Source organism: Stegastes partitus, unplaced genomic scaffold (genome assembly GCF_000690725.1).
Source record: "Stegastes partitus isolate 25-593 unplaced genomic scaffold, Stegastes_partitus-1.0.2 Scaffold60, whole genome shotgun sequence".
NCBI classification, from domain to species: Eukaryota; Metazoa; Chordata; class Actinopteri; family Pomacentridae; genus Stegastes; species Stegastes partitus.
Genome location: NW_007577791.1, coordinates 904461 through 922924, shown reverse-complemented (window position 1 = coordinate 922924; position 18464 = coordinate 904461). Strand labels below are relative to the sequence as shown.

The 18464-nt window shown below is 43.1% G+C and overlaps 2 protein-coding genes across 2 annotated transcripts in view; one reads left to right on the top strand and one right to left on the bottom strand.

The window, feature by feature from the left end:
* The window catches only part of furinb (furin (paired basic amino acid cleaving enzyme) b), an 83136-nt gene extending 71968 nt beyond the window's left edge, over positions 1-11168 (bottom strand). Inside the window, exons 1-2 of the mRNA XM_008275866.1 lie at positions 10732-11168; positions 2787-3066 (exon numbers count right to left, since the gene is read on the bottom strand). Of these exons, the coding sequence (XP_008274088.1) occupies positions 2787-2963 (177 nt within the window). The 5' untranslated portion in view covers positions 2964-3066; positions 10732-11168. The remainder of the gene's footprint in view (positions 1-2786; positions 3067-10731) is intronic.
* Positions 11169-11971: 803 nt separating this feature from the next.
* Positions 11972-18464, top strand: part of accs (1-aminocyclopropane-1-carboxylate synthase homolog (Arabidopsis)(non-functional)) — a 9372-nt gene continuing 2879 nt past the window's right edge. Inside the window, exons 1-14 of the mRNA XM_008275865.1 lie at positions 11972-12947; positions 13057-13811; positions 13905-13964; positions 14085-14155; positions 14299-14368; positions 15248-15314; positions 15923-16020; positions 16183-16260; positions 16482-16582; positions 17083-17172; positions 17270-17315; positions 17454-17595; positions 17988-18130; positions 18299-18452. Coding sequence (XP_008274087.1) covers positions 12308-12947; positions 13057-13811; positions 13905-13964; positions 14085-14155; positions 14299-14368; positions 15248-15314; positions 15923-16020; positions 16183-16260; positions 16482-16582; positions 17083-17172; positions 17270-17315; positions 17454-17595; positions 17988-18130; positions 18299-18452 — 2515 coding nt within the window. The 5' untranslated portion in view covers positions 11972-12307. The remainder of the gene's footprint in view (positions 12948-13056; positions 13812-13904; positions 13965-14084; positions 14156-14298; positions 14369-15247; positions 15315-15922; positions 16021-16182; positions 16261-16481; positions 16583-17082; positions 17173-17269; positions 17316-17453; positions 17596-17987; positions 18131-18298; positions 18453-18464) is intronic.

Here is an 18464-nt window from a genome sequence, read left to right as displayed (position 1 = left end):
CACCAGCTATCCTTTTTTATTTTAATTTTTTGCTAGTGTCTCCCACACGAGCTCACAGTCATCTAGCTGTCACTATGTGTCTCCTTTTTACTCGTCTTATTTTTGTGGGGAATTGGTAATTGTCTCACTCCTTTCTACGCTCGTTTCTCCTCTGTTTCCATGCTCACCCTGTTGAACTAGCAGGAATCTACAGTACTGCTGGAATATCTATCCCTCACATAAAACCTGCATCCCTTTGGTTGGTGTCATGCACAAAAAAAAAAACAAAGAAAGGTACTGAAAGGTTGACTGGGGTGAGATGAGCACAATGCTTTCAGGGCTAACTTTGTGAAATGGGGTTATATTCCTCTTTCTCCGGGGCCTGAGAAGCTTTATGTCACATGCACTAAATTGACAACCTGCCATATGGCGTCAAGAGATTTAGCAACAGAGAGTCGTCTGTGAGGATTCATTCCTGTGCCTTCTTCCAGCATCTCCTACTTTGACGCAATCACTAATTAACAGAAGGGGAAAGAAGGCTAAACATCTACCCATTAATCTGGTGGTATAATAGGCACAATACAGGCTCCAAATGTTATTTTTTGTGGTGGGGTGAAACGAGGGAACAAGAGACAAACGGGAGAAAGAACGCGATTAAAGATTTTTGGGGGAAAGCGATTGCATAAGGGGAATGTGAGAGAAAGTACAATTGTCTTGTTCAGCGGAGACTTTTATTTTATAACATTGTTTCTCCAGAACATAAGTGCATTCTGTGGGCAGAAAAATTGAAAATGTCATTTTACCCAATTTATGAGCACTATAGATTGATTTGCTATCTGGAATTAACAAATAATTAAGAGTAAATGTCTGTTAGGGGCTTGTATAAATAATGTACGTTTTTTGTCACCCTGCAGTAAAATAGTTTTAAAATGTTTTCCAGTGGAACGGCTGCAAGTACATCAGCTCAATACTAAAGCAACTGCAGATTCAAGCAGAACGTAAGTCCTGAGACAAGCTCAATATTAAGTCACGTGGATATGATTTAATATAATAGAGTGGACGATAAGGAGCATTTAATACTGACACATGTATAATCTTGTCCAGATTGTCATAAACCCACATGACAACTGCTCGCAGAAACACTAAAAACATCTCGCTTTGCACTGCAGACAAAGCTCTATCTTTGACAAAGTAAAGAAAGCAAAGATAAGCCTGAATTAATTTTGCAAACCTCTCTTTCAGAAAATCCTCTTTATTTGAGGTGGGTAGAGGTGGGATGGGAATATGCAGAACCTCCTACGCATATTCCTAAGAAGTAATCCAGAGGGCTGTTCACTGGCGTGTGTAGCACACAGGCAGCTTCACAAAGACACATGCAAATGAAGTTAAGTCTTAAGTGGAGCAACAGGAGAGGAGAGGACCAAACAGCAACTCACTGTCAAGTGCTGAACACAAATATGAAAAAGCTCAGCCTTGGAAGCATTTTGATATTCAAGGGACCTAACACACCACTGAAAGCACGATAAGTCACTTCTGCCGCTCCCCTCCATATTTTTTCGCCTCTTCTGACTATTGTTTTTCTTTGCCCTATCTAAAAACTGTGTGACACCACAGCTCAATTAATTAAAATGACTTGGCAATCCCAAAAACAGAAGCTAAAGAGCGAGCAATAAAATTAAACTGCCTACATCATAATTAAACATAACAACCTTCTTTTAGACAGCCTTATTATTCCCGTCTATTTCTAACACTACTCCGTAAACACAACTGTCTGCCAATGTGTTGGGAAGTCATGCATGCCCTACTTAAGCTGCAAGAAGTTGAGGAGGCCACACTTCAGCAATCTGCCGCACAAACAGGGTGGCCTGGAGGTGTTATGTCAGGCTCTCTGATGCTCAGCTTTGATGTGCAATCATTTTGTAACACTGATGCTCACGTACTGTATAAGTCATAGCTGTATTTATATACAGCTTCACGTGAAGCGGTATAGGTATTCGATATGAGAGAGGCAAACACAAACTTAGAGCGTGCACAGAATACTTTTTCTGAATACAGTGGTGACTTGATAATCTGACCCTCAACAATCCGAGAAACCCTGCTATCCGACAGGTTTTTAGGAAAAACTAATGGATCCCATAAAAAACAGCCTTAACATACAGACAGCCTTGGATTCTGAGTCCGACATGACATTTTATGTCACAAATAAGGATAACGGCGTATTATCTGACTGAACAATCCCACAGATTGGCTACTTTCAGACTGCAGGACTTGATGCTCAATTCGGATTTTTTTGTGAAATCCAATTTTTTTGCAGGTTCGTTCACATTTAAAATTAAACGTGACTTGTATGTGATCTTCTGTGTGAACTTCATACGACCCAAAAGTGTCTCGCATGCACAGAAGAGGACACGACGACGTCACATGCAGCGAGCGTGCTCAGTGTTTATGGAAGTAAACATGGATGGTGGTACCGCTGCTTCCGTCACTGATGGTGGAAACAGAACTCTGACTGCTAACTAAACTGGCATCAGCAGCCAAATACTGTCTGTGTGTTCCGGCCACTTCCACCCCGTCGGAGCACTCCCCTGGGGTGGAAGTGCCCCCCTGACCCAGCCGAATATTCGGATATTTATCATTAATTCATCATTAATTAATAACAAATGACCCTTCAAGCATCAAGCCCTCCTTGTATCTCGACCTCCGTCTTGACAATCCGACAGCCTTGCTATCCGACATAAAAGAAGGTTTTACATTTAGTGTCAGATTATCAAGTCACGACTGTATTACACACGGTAGGTATAACTCACATTTCCGTGGTTGATGAAACCATGTTCCCTGGCGATGCGGTCAGCCACCCCTGGTCCCCCATTGATGTGGACAGCCCAAGTGTTGGTGTAGACCTCTGCGGCATCAATCCACTTCAGTTCAGCTGTCAGCAGGACAAGACCTGTCCGTAAGAGCAGCAGGGCCACCCTGGCATCCATTAAAAGGAGAACTCTTCTCAGGGCAGTCTATCCGTCCGTCTGTCACAGCTTCCCAGGCAGAGTGGGGCTGCTCTACCTTACAGCAGCAAAGTAGAACAGTGGCCTAGAGATGAGAGGACAGAGCAAGCTATAAACAAAAATATGGCCTTCTTAAATGGGTCACTCTTGGACCTGAAATTACCTACTGCAGATAGCATTCGGAAAACAAAAAACTGGAGCGCTAACGGGTCAAAACTGCAGCAAAAATAAATAGCACACCCACAGGCCTTATCATGCGTCATGCTCAGCTCACTGTCCACTGTCAAACAGAGAAAAAAATAAAACTTAATACATGTGCAAAGCATACATATTAGGTCAAAACAGACAAAGGATGTGCCAAGAACAAAATTATTTTTCACTCCCCCTTCATTTTTGCAGACCTGAAATGGTAATGTATGATAATGATATACAGTAGGCATGTTGCTGCAATACAGGAAGAGCTCGCAGCAAACCAATACACAGCTAATGGCAACAAGAGAGGAAAGGCTTCTGAGGGAGAGGATATTTCAATTCTGACTCACACGCTGCCCTTAATTTTTAGGATATTCCAAAATTCAAATTCATACAAGTACTTAGTAGGTACGAAAAGGTGATGTTTAAAAATTTTAATTGAATACTAAAATAACAAGCGCGATAAAAAGGATCGTTACTGGAGCAGGTGTTGAAAATGTGAAAGATTTTCAGACTTGGGCATTCTGCTGGCCTTTGATGTGCAGCTCTTTGAGTCATCGGAAAGAAGCTTGTAAGACACACATAAAAAGGAAAGCTTTAAGGTAACTGACTCAGAGTAAGAAGAAAGATAAGGTCTGGGGATCCGTTAAATATATCAGTTCATCCTAAGAAAGATGAGGAAGAGGGAGATGATGCAGACCTAAATGCCTGTACTGTTTCACTGCCGATCCCCCCTCCCTCCCAACAGGGTACCACGGTGATATTCAGTGAGTCAATCCCTGCTAGGGGTTCAATATCCAACATAAACCCTCTTAGTAGATATAGACAGAGAATTAAGATGGTAGTAATTCTTTCCTTAACCTGGCAATGATGTGAGATTTATTTGTCTGTCCTACAATTTAGTCTGAAGCGAGACATCTTGACAACCAGAGATAGTGACAAAAGTAAAAAATCCAACATGAAGTGCATGAGTAAAGTGTGGAGCCACCGCACTAAGACTCTGATGGATGACACTGTCTCACACATCCAAACTCTCCAGTAGGTGTTCAATTTGTTTTAGATTTGCCAACTGAAACCCCCAGCATTTATCACATAGTGCCACCAATCAGATACCTTCGAGTCTCGCTTTTTCAGGCCATTCTGGGGAACATAGTGGTTTGGCTTCACCACGCTATCATTTTGCTGTAGGGGGAGGAAAAAAAAAAAACTAACGCTCCGGCTTGTTTGCATTTCTTTAAACCAATCACAGTCGTCATGGGGCCGAGGTAAGCGAAAGATGCAGCTTTGGTGTTTCCTCATTATAGTGACAGGTGGAATCGTCGTGGTGGAGCATTTGCATGCAAGGAGACGAGCACTTTGATTAAAACGGATAATCCACCAAAACAATCTAGCAGGGTTTGCCTTGCTGCATGATCAGAATCCCGGCCAAAACTGAGAATTTTCAGTGTGGCAGGTTGCTGCTCTGAGGTTGATGTTGTAGTTTCCCGTGGTAAAGAAAAACACAGATAGCGGAAGTGAGGACAAAGCTGACGGACATGATCAGTAGCTTATACCCCGCATCCTAAATCTGGTAAGTCGCATTAGGCATTTTTAAATAAAATAGTGACCACCCACTGCCTTTAAAACAGCACTTATTCTTCTAGGTACACTTGTGTGCAGTTTTTCAAGATACTTAGCAGTTAGGCTGCTCCAAGCACCTTGGAGAACTTGCTCTGTCTCCTCATGTACCGCCAGGCTGATTGAATGATGTTCAGATCATAAGTCTGAGGGAGCCACACCATCTGTTTCAGGACTCCTTGTTGTTTGTGTCCCTTAAGATGTGATGGATGGAAAGATGGCAGTGCCTAAGAGCAGTGTGGTAGAATTCCTTGTGCACAGTAATAATTGAAAGCAGCAAAAAAAAAAAAGCAGGGCTCAAGGCAGCACAGATAGTCTAGTCATACTGGGGAATGATTTGAAAATATGATGACGTTGTTTTTTTAAATACAGCATCTTCACCATTAGATTTACAATGTAAGTAAAAGCCCTTCTCAGACATGACAGATATCTGCTGGCTTCATTAATCTGTTTAAGTGACAGCAGTTTGTCATTCAGACATAGGTCACTTCTACATTAATGTTCCTCACAGCTTCATTCAGTGATGGACACAGCAGTGATACACAAAGTACATTTAAGATTAGACAGTACATCAAGCGACAGAATGCATAACAATGCAGTAATAAACAAAAGGCTAAATCAAAATCCCCCGTGTGACAAATTATTTAACTGCAGCGTATGCACTGTGGCTCTGTGAATGACAGCTCACCTGTCTGATGTGAGGAAGAGTACACAGTGTGACTTGCCGTCAGATCCTGTCTCCATGTCTGGAATAATTTATAATTAATGAAGTTGCTTCTGTTGTTCCACGTGCGTAAATGCACGCAACTCTCTCTGTCTTTGGTGATGCTCAGGGGGAAAGACTCCTACAAATAGCTAAAAGCAACAAACTCAATTCAGCCCTTGCGCACATTTAGTCAAAACTCAGATTATATCCATTATTAGTGAGTCTCAGAAAACCAACCTGTTACAGTTTCTGTTTTCATCGCAATGAAATTGTTTATAATTGACATTTCAGTTTGTAAAAGGTGTGAAATTGCAGAGCAAATTGAACAGAAAAAGGTGTTTTGTGATTTTGGCATGCAAACTGTGTCTTTGGCACAGCATTTCAAAAAAAAAAAAAAAACCTTCCCCGAATCACTTTACTCATCTCCAAGTCTGCCTATCTGTTAACGCAACGACATGCTAGTTCAGTTCAACACCTGTGCTGTGTGGAAAGTGGCACGAAAATTACACTAGGTCTGACCTTGTAAGATTGCCATGATGACTTCTAAGGAAAAGTTAGCAGAGTGCTCATTCACACATAAAGCTCACATGTTCAGATACCATCAAATTAATGGAATGGCATGAATGTCCATTACTATGTGAATGAAAGGGGCTTAAGAATATCTTAGCCTTTGGGGAAACGGAGCTGAGGTTGGATGGACGTTAAATTTAACGAGCAGTTTGCAGGCTGGTCACCCCAGTGACATAATGTGTAGGAAAACATGTATGTAACATGTCTGTCTATCTATCTATCTATCTATCTATCATCTCAAAATAAGAGCAACCAAGCCAGGACAGGTTATTAGGTATACATTTAGTTAAAATTCAAACTGCAAGATGCTCTTCACAAAGCTGAAAGAAAATCCTCCCTTTAAAAGGCTCCAATTTTAGTGAGCAGATCTGTATTGATTGCCTATAGTGAGTATGGGTGTTTTTAAATAACTGGCCCTCTCTTGATAATAAAACTTACAAACTCTAACTGAAGGAACAGATATTGGCAGTGGGCAACTTGCAGGTAGCTGTTGTTTTTCTATTAAGTTCTTCCTGAAACTGGCAAACATTTCTTAACATTCTAAGAAAGAAATTGCCCTTTCCCTCTTCATTCTCCCAAACAATTATCCTGTTTCCGGTGAGTTATACGCATCCGAACTATTCAAAGAGGAGAGGCTCACTGAATATGTCTGCGCCTTCACAGATATATTTGGGAGTGGGTGTGATTTGAGCGCAGCAGGAGAGGTGGTGGATACATGACCAGGGGCTGTCACTCTTCCTGTGGAGCAATTCTTCTGTGCTCATTAGATGCTATGCTGGAGCCACAAAAACAGGAGCATGGGTCTGCTGTCACCGAGAGAGTGAGGAGTCGATGGAGAGAGAGGAGGCGAGAAAGGTGGGGTGGGTGGGGGTGTTCCTGCCCCCCTCCCTTACAGCACTGCGGAAAATAACGAGCACATTATAACACAACACGCCCAAAACACGTTCTCTCAAAACACAGCCTGGAGAGGAGTTAACAAGAGGCTGCTTACTCTTACAATATACATCAAAGGCCCAAAACCGAGATGAAACTTCAACCTTCAAACCGCAGGAGAACTAAGACTTTCGAATCTAAACTACAATGAAAACAGAAAAGCGGTTGCGCAACCTCTAACAAGATTAGTGCCACACTGGAGTAAATGAACCAGCGGAAATGCCGGGGTGAACAAATGACCTGTGGTATGCTAACATAACACGAACGCTTTGAATTATTGAGCCAACACCTTCTGCTTCAAACTATTGACAGGCCCGCGGATGCGGTTCAGTATGTCACGGCGATAAGGAGGGCGTGTAGTTTTGATCGAGGATAACCTGTGTTTCACAAGACGCCTTCTCACTTCTGGAACACAAGAGCATCGGCGGCAACAACGGGTCACTGCTGTCAGTCAAAACACTTTGCATCGACGTTCTGTCTCGGAAATTCATAATGAGCCATCCCCTTCTGTCCCTCAGCATCGACAGCTTAGGTGCCCTTGAGGAGCGCGCTTCACCTGTGGAGCTGCTCGGTGGCCAGCAGAACAAGGCTTTGTTGTACAAACTAACCACAGTGATTCCTGTGTTTTGACACCTAATCACGATTCAGCTACACTGAGAAGAGGAGAGGAGGTGGGGGGGAAGCTGGATCAGAAAGGCATCCACAATGTACAATAATTATTGTTTTGATAACCTCATTAAGTCCTTGGCCAACAGCCTGTGGAGAATAAAGCCTTAAAGATTAAAAGTTCTCTTTTAATTAAAACATGTAAAACATAAATTAATAGGGGCATTCCAGCAAGGTTTTGTGTTGGAGTTTTGTGTTGTTCTAAATTTTGATATCAAGAGTTTCATTTTTTTTCTGCAAATGTCCTTTGGTTCTGGTAATCTCTCACACTGATTACTAATCAACGACAGCCTATAACGACCTTGAGACACACGTATCAGTTCACCCCTAATAACTACAATCATATAAAAACAGTATCCATAAGGTATTAGAAAATGCCAAATTATGTTCTTTTTGCTTAACTCCCAGGCTTTACTGTAGTTATATGATACAATTGTCTAATCTCTTCTGAATTTTAACGTTAATGCCCAACAGATACACCAGCTGGAACGATATTTTTGTCCAAACTGGCTTATCCCAGATAGATTAACTCTGATTGTAGTTCTGGCATAAAAAGCATTTTTATAGGTTGCAAGAGTATGTGGCCATTATTTTTTCTTAATTCATATTTATTTCATGCCAGCTGTGTTTACAGATATTTATATTCATTTAATAATTCAGTTTCAAGTAAAGGTTAGTGTTCATTTCTTTCATACGTTATATTCACGGCTAGTGCCATCTTACATAAAAAGCTTACAGTTCAACTGTAAAATGTCTGGCCTCAGTATGTGTCTTTGTCAGAGCTCTCTAATGATCAAATTTGCAGGATCCTTGCCAGACAGTTTACATAAAAGATAATATAATCCAGTAAATCATTAGTTCTTTTAAAACTCAAAGATGTCCACGCTTGTTCTGGACAAAGTCTTGTACTTTTTGCTGGGTGGAATGATTAATGAATGACTGACCCGTCATTTCCAATGCTAATTAAAACACCAACAGTCACGCGAATGCAGAAACATTACCAGTATAATGGCGCACGCATTTCCTAAGACCATAAAATTGCCAGCTTCATTCTCCTATACTCATCTGGAAAACGCTTTATCCCCCACTGATCCACAGCAACTGCTTAGTGAACAGCAGGAGGAGACGACAACAGTCACACCAACACCCAACAGTGCAAATGGGATGCATCTGACAAAGAGTTTGTGCATCCAGTTACCTTTTCTGCATTAGTATCAATCTGGAAAGATGCAATAAATGTGGGGATGAACAGGCAATTTCCATTGGTAATGACAAGTACACGAAGCTGTGACAGACCATATGCAGCACTCCAGCTCTATTTCAGGCTGCCCACCAGCCAAATCAACACCCACCATGTGCTCTGGGATGCCCTCTCACAGAAAAACCAAGGCACACAACCGAGCTGCAGCATTTGTGAAGTACCACTGACAGCCAAGTATCCTCTCCTGAGAGGGAAAATTGCTCCAAGTTAGAGTGTGATTGGAAAACCAGAGGCACTGCACAGGCATGTTGTGCTCTATCAGGACAGCAGCACACAGCTGGAAGAGAGCGGTATGGTGATCATCTGAGACGCACAGTTGAAGTGAGTGAGAACACCATGACTTAGAACCGGTAAAGCCTGCTCCATGCCGACTCCCACTGTCTGTGACTTAGAGAGATGGAAAACGCCTGATAAAATGTTGTCTGGAGCAGCAGCAGCAATGTGTCCAGGAAAAAGAATCAATTCTGTAAGTAATGTCCCACGGAGAGATCCAACCCAATTTTTAACAGCCATCTGAATCTTGGCATTGTTCCCTGTGATAAACTTTTCCTCATCCACAACCCTCACTGCCCTAGTTTATAGATGAGTTATATTGTTGACAAGTTTGTCTTCCTACTTCTTTCTCCTCCGCTGCATTCCTGTTTTATGCCTCTTGTAAAAATGTGTGCTTCCTAAGAGCTCGCAGCTGAGGAATTACCAGTACTGTTAAACCCGCTACTGGTGACGGACCAACTGAGCTGGAACGTTGCTGTTTTGGGCAGAAGCAGTCCAGCTTCCTCTGGCGATATAAACACAAGAACAAACCCTTTTTTTTTTTTTTTTTTGGATAGCTTTGATCTTGAAACTGGCCTGGGCAAAGATGTAGGCCTAACAAAGAGAGGAACAAAAAGATTAGTTTTGCAGGGTAATCTTTTGATGTGGTGTGGTACTGTAATCCGACTGAGGAGGATGCTGGGAGCAACGCTGTTTGCCTCAATAGCTGGTGACCTTGACTTCCTCCCTTGTTAAGATCCCAGTGGGACTTGCACTAGAGGTAAGAACAATGCTAACCTTAGGGCAAGACAGGGGGATGAGTTAGGTCACTTAAGGTGTAGTTTTTCCAGCTTGTTTGTTCAATCTGGTCACAGTTGGCTTCCCCCCGAACATACTTAGTATTTGAGGCCAGTTTGAATAGGAATCGTGCGTAGCTAGGTCTGAACAATTCCAGCCTTGTCTGAGAGGCAGCACTAACTAAAATTAATTACAGCAATTCACACCTTACACAGATAAAAGTACTTGATGAGGTTTTTAGCCCATTCAGGCTTCAGGGTAAATGTAGAAAAAAGAAAATTGGAAGAGTGCGTGAGATACAAAGAGGAGGGTGGAATACAGAGAGAGAAAAAACATACATCAGAATTAACAGATGCAATGCTGTAAATACAACAGTTAGAGCAAACATGGTATCTTACCAACAATAAACTTCAGAGAGGCAGCGCTTCGGGATCAAAGCTGGGCAGTTATCTCGCTAAGTCATATTTCCTTTAGCATAAGATAGGTCCACCTACACTGGAATTAAAAAATAAAAAAAGAAGAAGAAGAAGCCCAGACTGGGGGAAGGATTCACCTGACTGGGAAGACTGGTGAGGAGCTTGTTGGCAGCGCTGGCAGAGACTTGTGCTGAAATGCTGTCCGCAAATACTCCCATTGTTCCCACCCACTCTGTCACAGCTGAGCTCCCCTCCCAGCTTTGAACACTCGTGGGTTTTAATTAGAAAAAAAAAAAACTAGCAAAAAAACAAAACAATAAAGCAGTCTCAACAGTTTACCTTAGCAAGTCAGAAAGCGGCACGGACCGAGACGTCATGCCTCCTCCTCGTCCTCCTCGTCTCGCTCCGGGCGGAGACTCCCCTTTCTCCTGCGGTTTGACTTTCAACTTTACATCTAAACCTTGACGTCCTTTACTTGATCCCGGAGATTAGTTATAATGCTATCCGCACGCATCCATCCTCTGCCAAAAGTGCAGTGTTTCAACTATCCCGTCTTGTGTGCCATCCGCCACCAACTTGCCACCACCATGGTTATATTTTTTGCCAGTTAACTTCAACCGTCGCACCCAGTTATTTCTTTAAACGGCTTTCTCTGAAGGTTTCAGTCATTTCAAGTGGTTTGCTTTCTGCCTGGAGTTCGCTGGCGAATATTTCACACAAGTGAAATGAATGCGTGGATTAAAAAAAGGGGGAAAATAAGCGGCTACGTGCCAACACAATATAACGGTTCACTATTGGATGGAGATGACAACAAACTGCCACTAACCCTTTTTTCTCCAGGAAATACGTAGATTATCGTGTATGCTTGATTTGTCTCACCGCAGTCGGTGACCCGGGCGGCTCTTTGTTTTTAACCGCCTTGAGCCTTTATAAAGGCATCACGTTTTACCACTTTTTATTCAATAGAAACAGCTCAGGTTTTCAGTTCAATTCAATATGCTTTGTTGGCATTGGTATACTACACTAAGCAGCAATAAATATACATAAAGAGTCAACGTAAACACTAGCTTGATTATAGCAATTTTTTTTTTAGAAAAAATAATATTATATTAAAATTATTATTGTTACAGCTGCTTTCGTCTGTTATTAAGACTAATTTATCATTACAACAGACGGCGTATTAAAATTTCAATGTTGAAATCGTTACAAAGATAATCCGGGCCACGCCTGTAAACAAAACACGCATACTTGTTTTCCACAAATAGCAGCTCGTACCGCTGTGTATGACCGCCATCTTGTGGAAGTGCACCGGACTTACAAACAGCGACAGAGCAGCACACCGTACGGTAGAGGGGGCCATAACACAAAGCTCTCAGTCCGACTCTAACTCGCATGGTTGTGTCTACCCCGCTACAGCCTGGTATAAGTGAAAACCCAGCCCGCTTTCAGCAGCTCCCCCGTTAACACGGACCAAAGTTATCCCGGAATAAGGACAGCACGCATGTGCCGTCAACCCGGATGTAGATATCCTTGTGCGCGTCTATTCCCCATTTCTTCAAGTTATGACAAATTTGCAGTGAGAGAGAGAATTGTGTACCTTAGCACGGGGCCGGACAAAGCCATTCCAAACCCGTCCAAACCGGGTTAAGTAGCCGTGACATGTATCGACCTACGTGGATGTCACATCACAGTGGCAGCTCCACAACAGTCTGTGTCCGAAGAGCTGCACTTTTGATTTACGGTGAGCGAACATAAGTGGGTGAAATATCGCGCATATATTTCCTAAACTGTGACATTAAGGGTGCGTTTAAGTGCCAGCGTTTCTCGGTATTCCTGAAGTTAAGATGACAGTTAGGCTACACGTGTATCATATCGCCTCGTCCTGTGCTGCAGAATACGTCCTGTAACTTAGAGGATGGACTTTCGGGGCAGGAGGCATGAGAGGGGCAGCAACTGGACTGACCCGGAGATCGTGGAGCTGCTCCAGCTGTGGTCCGACGAGTCGGTCCAGATTGAACTGGAGAGCTCGTTGCGCAACCAGCGTGTGTTTGACCGCATTGCTCACATTTTGCGTGAAAAGGGCATCTACCGCACCGGCGACCAGTGCAGGGAGAAGATCAAGAAGATGAAGCTGGAATACCGCCGCATCAAGGACAACCACAAAATGAGGTCGTGGAAGTTCTACGATGTGATGGACAGGGTGCTGGCGAACCGACCTGCCATCACCTACTCCTCCCTGGGCGGAGCTGTCATTGCTCAACAGGTGTTTCAGGGCCCCGGTGGGCCTGACGCATACCTGCAAGGGGTTCCAGCGGGCACCTTTGGTCCTGCTTCCTCGGGTGGGTTTCTGTTTGGCCAGCCTCCAAAACTGGGAGATCCCTTAGATATTAAATGTGAAGATGTTGAGGAGAGCATGCTGAACTCAGGTGTTGCGCCCCCGGAGATGTACTATGGATCTGGAGATGACCAGGAGACAGATGGACAGTCTCTGCTGGGGACAGAGGACACGCTGGGTCGGCCGGAAAGCTCAACAAATGCAAGAATCTCACCCTCAGGTTGTCAATCCAAATGCTGACATTATTATTATTATTATTATCACTGTTAACATCAGCATACAATTTGAAAGTGATATCTAGTTGAAATGTCTCTTCTTTATATTCCCAGGTTTTAGTGACCTGAACATTGCTGGCTCTGCTACAGCTGCCACCCAGGCTGTCGATGGCCCTGTGGCACAGGACTCATCTGGCCAGCCCAGCAAGGACGGCTCTCATCCCTCAACATCTGTGAGGCAGAGGAAGCGTCGCCGGGGTGGCAAAACATCATGGGGTCATGGGGGCGGTAGAGGTGGTGGTCAGGAGAACCTGGACAAAGCCCTGGCAAGTTTCCTGAGCTGGCAGCAGTCTGCAGAGGAGCGTCTCCTCTCGCTGGAGGAGGCCCGGCTGGAGAGAGAGCTGCAGGCTGAGGAGCGGAGGGAGCAGCGGGAGGAGAGGAGGGCCGAACAGGAGCGTCAGCACGAGCTCCGCCTGTTCAGCATGCTCACGGGGGCGTTGTTTGCCGTCAGACAGGGTGCTCCAACCACAGCGCCGACAGAACCCCCCACCTCCCCCTCAGCTCATCTGTCAACTTCGCTGATGACCCCCGCTGCCCCCTCTGTCTCGTCATCTTCATCTCAGCCACCTTCAGAAGCTCCCACGGCGCAGGCTGTTTCCACTCAGGAGACGCAAAAGTCACAGCCCGCATCTGTCAAATCGTGCAAAATGTCTCAGAATACTTTGGCAACACTAAGAGGTGCAGAGACTCCTGGATGTAGTGTGTACCTGTCCAGTCGTGGTAATAGCATCCGGCAGCATCAAGGCATCCTCCAGGAGGGTTATGCCCAGTATGGGATGGACAAACACCACGACACGGACAACCCTGATGTAAGTCGTGATGTAAATACAGGTCGGAAGGGCTGGAGTTTATATAAAAATGACATTATAAGGATTATTTACAAGATGCTTCTCTTTATCCAGGGTATAATCAACATGGGTACGAGTGAGAACAAACTATGCTATGATCTTCTTCATACACGGGTGAGACAAATCTAACAGTCACATCCTGTTTGATGTACTACAATAAGTGCTTTCTATTTGCTTTATTCTGAATTATTCTGCCTGCATTCACAAATAGTTTCATTTGCCTTTCTGCTACAGCTGACCAAGCCTGACATGCTACACATGGACCCGTCCTTGCTGCAGTATCCAGACTGGAGGGGACACTCTTTGTAAGACATACAAGCAGATCTTTGTTTTAATTTTTAATAAGAAATCACATTTGTTATATGGCTCATAGTAAAGTTGCACTTTAAACCTTTCAAGCTAAACATTAGCCTCGTGACTCCTCTTTCAATTTTTTATTTTTTTTCAGCCTGAGAGAGGAAGTGGCAAAGTTCCTAACTCACTACTGCTGTTCTCCAAACCCACTGAGAGCTGACAATGTGAGTGATGAGTATTGCCTTTATTGCTGGAACACAACATAAGTAATATGAAGCACATGTGCAAGACAGTAGCTGCGCTCATTTGAATATATTAAAACCTTAGAGAGTTTGGGGGAAAGCGTATAAGTAACAGAGATAAAATGGAACAATTACTCACACACTGTACGTGCACAACCGTAAGCTTCCTGCACACTGGCGTATTTACCTTATTCTCAACAATATGTCAGAGGGAAATAATACACTTTTCACAACATTCATATGATGACTGTAGATTGTAGGCACTTTGCATATTTAGGTTTGACATGTGCAACATGCTGTGCAAAAGCTAGAAAGTATAATGAATCTCCATGAGTTTAAACTACGGAAGAGTATAAACAAAAGAAAGTATTTGTCACAATGACTGGTTGCACTTTTGACTGTGAATTACTTTTAACATGACGTAAAACTCAAGCACAACTCTTTTACTTTTCATAATGATAGCTACACTGTGTTCTTGTGAACTTTTCAACCACAAACAAACGTAGCAGATGAAAATAAGACACTTGTGTAACTCGTCAGTTTGGATAAAAAGTTATCTTGTTGTGATTGACGTTACTGAAAAATTAAACTTTTATTTACAGTTTTGTACTGCTGCTACAGATGACAGTCCTCATCACAAATGAAGGCAATGGACCCAGTGTAACTTATGTGATTAACTCGGTAATGATTATGTCGATGCCGAATGCTATAAATGAGCCGTGTGCGTTCAGGGCGACCAGCTCCATTTGTAGATGTAATGAAAGCCCGGCGTCAGTAGGTGGATACATTTGGGGCGTTTTTTTATCAGGCCTCCTTCCGTGTCTTAATTGGGTCCTTCAGTGGATGTTTGTGTTTGTTCAGGTTGTCGTGATGAATGGCTGCGGGTCTCTCTTCTCATGTGTCGCTGCAGTAATTTGTGACCCTAAAGGTAGGCGCACACACAAACACACATAAACACACCCATATCGATACTCTATGAATATAAATGTGTGTGCAATAGAGAGTGGAAATCTAGCCAATTTTCTTTTCTTTTTTCTTTTTTTTTGCATGTTTTGTATTAAAAATGATCATTATATAAAGTATAGCAGAGAATGGGGAAGATTCCACATAATCATTTCAACAAAATAGTTATTTAGGCAGCCACATAAATTGCATATTCTTCAGTGCCACTGCAGGCAAGGCCTAATTTTGAGCAATGGGGTATATTTGTTGTGCTCAATAACTAACTTAATATAAAAATCATAAGTCTGAAAAGAAACCCATATCCACTGAGCCAGAGTTAACCATTCATTTGTGCTAATTTGCCTGACAAAATTAGGTTAGAAAATGTTACTCATCATCAATTTGTTCCACATTATGACCACAAATAACCCAAATCCCACTTTGATGTGGGTCATTTAAAATTAGTCATATACACTGTTTATGTTCATTCAAATACAATGTGTCATTTATAAGTTGGGTGTAACAAGGAGATGGTATATTTCTACATGTGTGTGTGTCTGTGTATGTATTTAGATGTCTCTTTCTATGTCGTAGATGCAATTCTCATCCCTACTCCCTTCTATGGTGTTATCACTGAAGATCTGCATTTGTACAGTGACGTAAAACTCTTCCACGTTCCTCTTGATTGCGAGGTAGGAATACAGAACCCGATGTCCTCGTTTGAAATCTTCGCTAAACATGTTTATTTTGTGCTTTCGCCTTTGCACCGTGCAAGCCGAGCGTATTCTCAGCTAGTCAGTTTAAATGTTGATGTATTATTTTTTCCTTTTCCTCTCGCTACTTTTTATTTATAGCCTGATGGCGAAGACGGCCGACCCTTCCGCCTCACTGTGGGGAAACTCGAAGAAGGTCTGAAAAGGGCTAAGCAAGCGGTAACTCATGAGAGCATGTTTTCTTAAGCACTTGCCCTTAATGAATATTTAAAAAAAAGACAGAATCACTCCAGAAATACTCGGGCAAAGTTCCCAGTTTAGGTAAACACTGTGAATGCTCTATTTTTCTCAGAGATTTGTTTTTCTAGCTTTGTGTGTGCAGACTGTGAAGATGCACTACATCAGTTTACTTCTACTTAGAGAATACTAATTTCTTTCAGGGGCTGATCATTCGAGCTGTAATCCTGATGAACCCCCACAACCCACTTGCTGAGATCTACACCCTAAAGGACATGATTGCCTTCTTGGAGTTTGCCAAAAGGTACGTTCGTCCCCCTGTTGTCCCACACTGTGACCTAACACTGCAGTCCCCCTGGTCTGCAGCCCCGTGGTTCTTTGAGACACATTGCCAATTCACTGCATATAATTCCTGCTGTGATCTCTTTTACTTTACGGCCGAGAGCTTTGTCCCGTGTGCGGAATATCAAGCGCTCTTGATTGAGTTTTATCACCTCTCCTAACCATCAGCATATTGTCAAGTGCAGCCATGTGCCAAAGAGTCTTCTGCATCATCTATTGTTTTCTAAATGATCTTGCCAGTGTAATTCTCTCCATAGACCCTTCCAGGCACTGAGCTGTTGTAACCATAAACCACGGTGCTTTTACACTGACATGGGATGCTGAAGGAAACATTTTGCATTTATACTGCCTTTTCTTTGTCATAAACAGTCATTAACAATATAAAACCGGGGCTCTATTAATGCTGCACTGAAACTACGTATATGTTTACATTATTTGTCTCTCCCTCGTTTCCTGCTTTAGACACGAGCTCCACGCCATCGTCGATGAAGTGTACATGCTGACGGTCTTTGATGAATCTGTCACCTTTCACAGTGTCCTCAGTTTAGACAGGTACTAACCTCGGCATGATTATTCTATTAGACCCTTAATCATCACTATTGTGGCTGAAGACATCCTCTTATCTCCTGATGATGTGCCCTTATTTCAGTTTGCCCGACCCACAGAGGACACATGTAATGTGGGGGATGAGCAAGGTACGTACTGTGCTGAGCTTTGACAGTATGAGACTGTGAGACTTTTTATATCCCTTCTCACAATACAGTGAAATCTCTCCTTCGTCGGGTGTTTGCTTTCGCAGTTCTTTTTCATTGACTTTGTGTTGTCCTTTCTAGGACTTTGCAATGGCAGGAATCAGAATAGGCACCCTGTACACCGAGAACAAAGACCTTGTGGAGGCTTTGGCCCAGCTGGGCTCCTTTCATGGCATCCCTGGGCCCTCCCAGCACCAGGTAGTGCAGCTGCTTCAGGACAGAGGTATGATCCTAGCTTGACGCATGCTTTTGCAAACACACTGCAGTTGTAACATCATATTTCGTCTGATGTCAGTTTTTTCAGCTCAGTTTGGTCAAAAGAAAAGTCAAAATTCACACTTTTACAATCAGCTGCCTTTACTCAAAGCAAGCAGTCTGTGTATGGATGAGTTTAAATTCATATATGCAAATTATTTTTGATGCAAGCTTTTCAACAATTCAAATGTGTGCTTCTTAATGCTTTCTTTGCTTGCAAGAAATATCAGTCCCCCCTTTTCGGCTTCCTCTGATGTGACAGGAACACAGCATGGGGCTCTGCTCCACATCAAGCTGCACAAAGACTTGTAACATTTAATTTACACTTGCCTATTGTCACTTCACATTCTCTTGTTGTAGAGTGGATCAATGAGGAATTTTTGCCTGAGAACAGACGGAGACTGAAAGCTGCTCACACCTATGTGACCGGAGAGCTGCTCAGTATGGGCATCCCCTTCCTGGACAGGCCGGCTGCTCTGTATGTCTGGGCTGATCTCAGAAAGGTAACAGGACCAAAGTTAGATTAAAATACTGTAGCTTGTAATATAGTTCTAATTGTTGAATAGACAAATGCATATCACACAATTTATTCCACTGTTCTCCTAATTTCTTGAAAACAATGTGCGTACATTTCCGAGGCTAATATGTCACCCGTCTCTCTGTTTTGGTAGTATCTCAGAGAGTCATCGTTTGAGGAGGAGTTGTCCCTGTGGAGGCAGTTCCTCAGACACAAGGTGGTGTTGAGCTGTGGCCAGGCGTTCTCCTGCTCCACACCCGGGTGGTTCCGCATCGTCTTTGCAGATCATCAGCACCACCTTCAGCTTGGTCAGTCTGTAG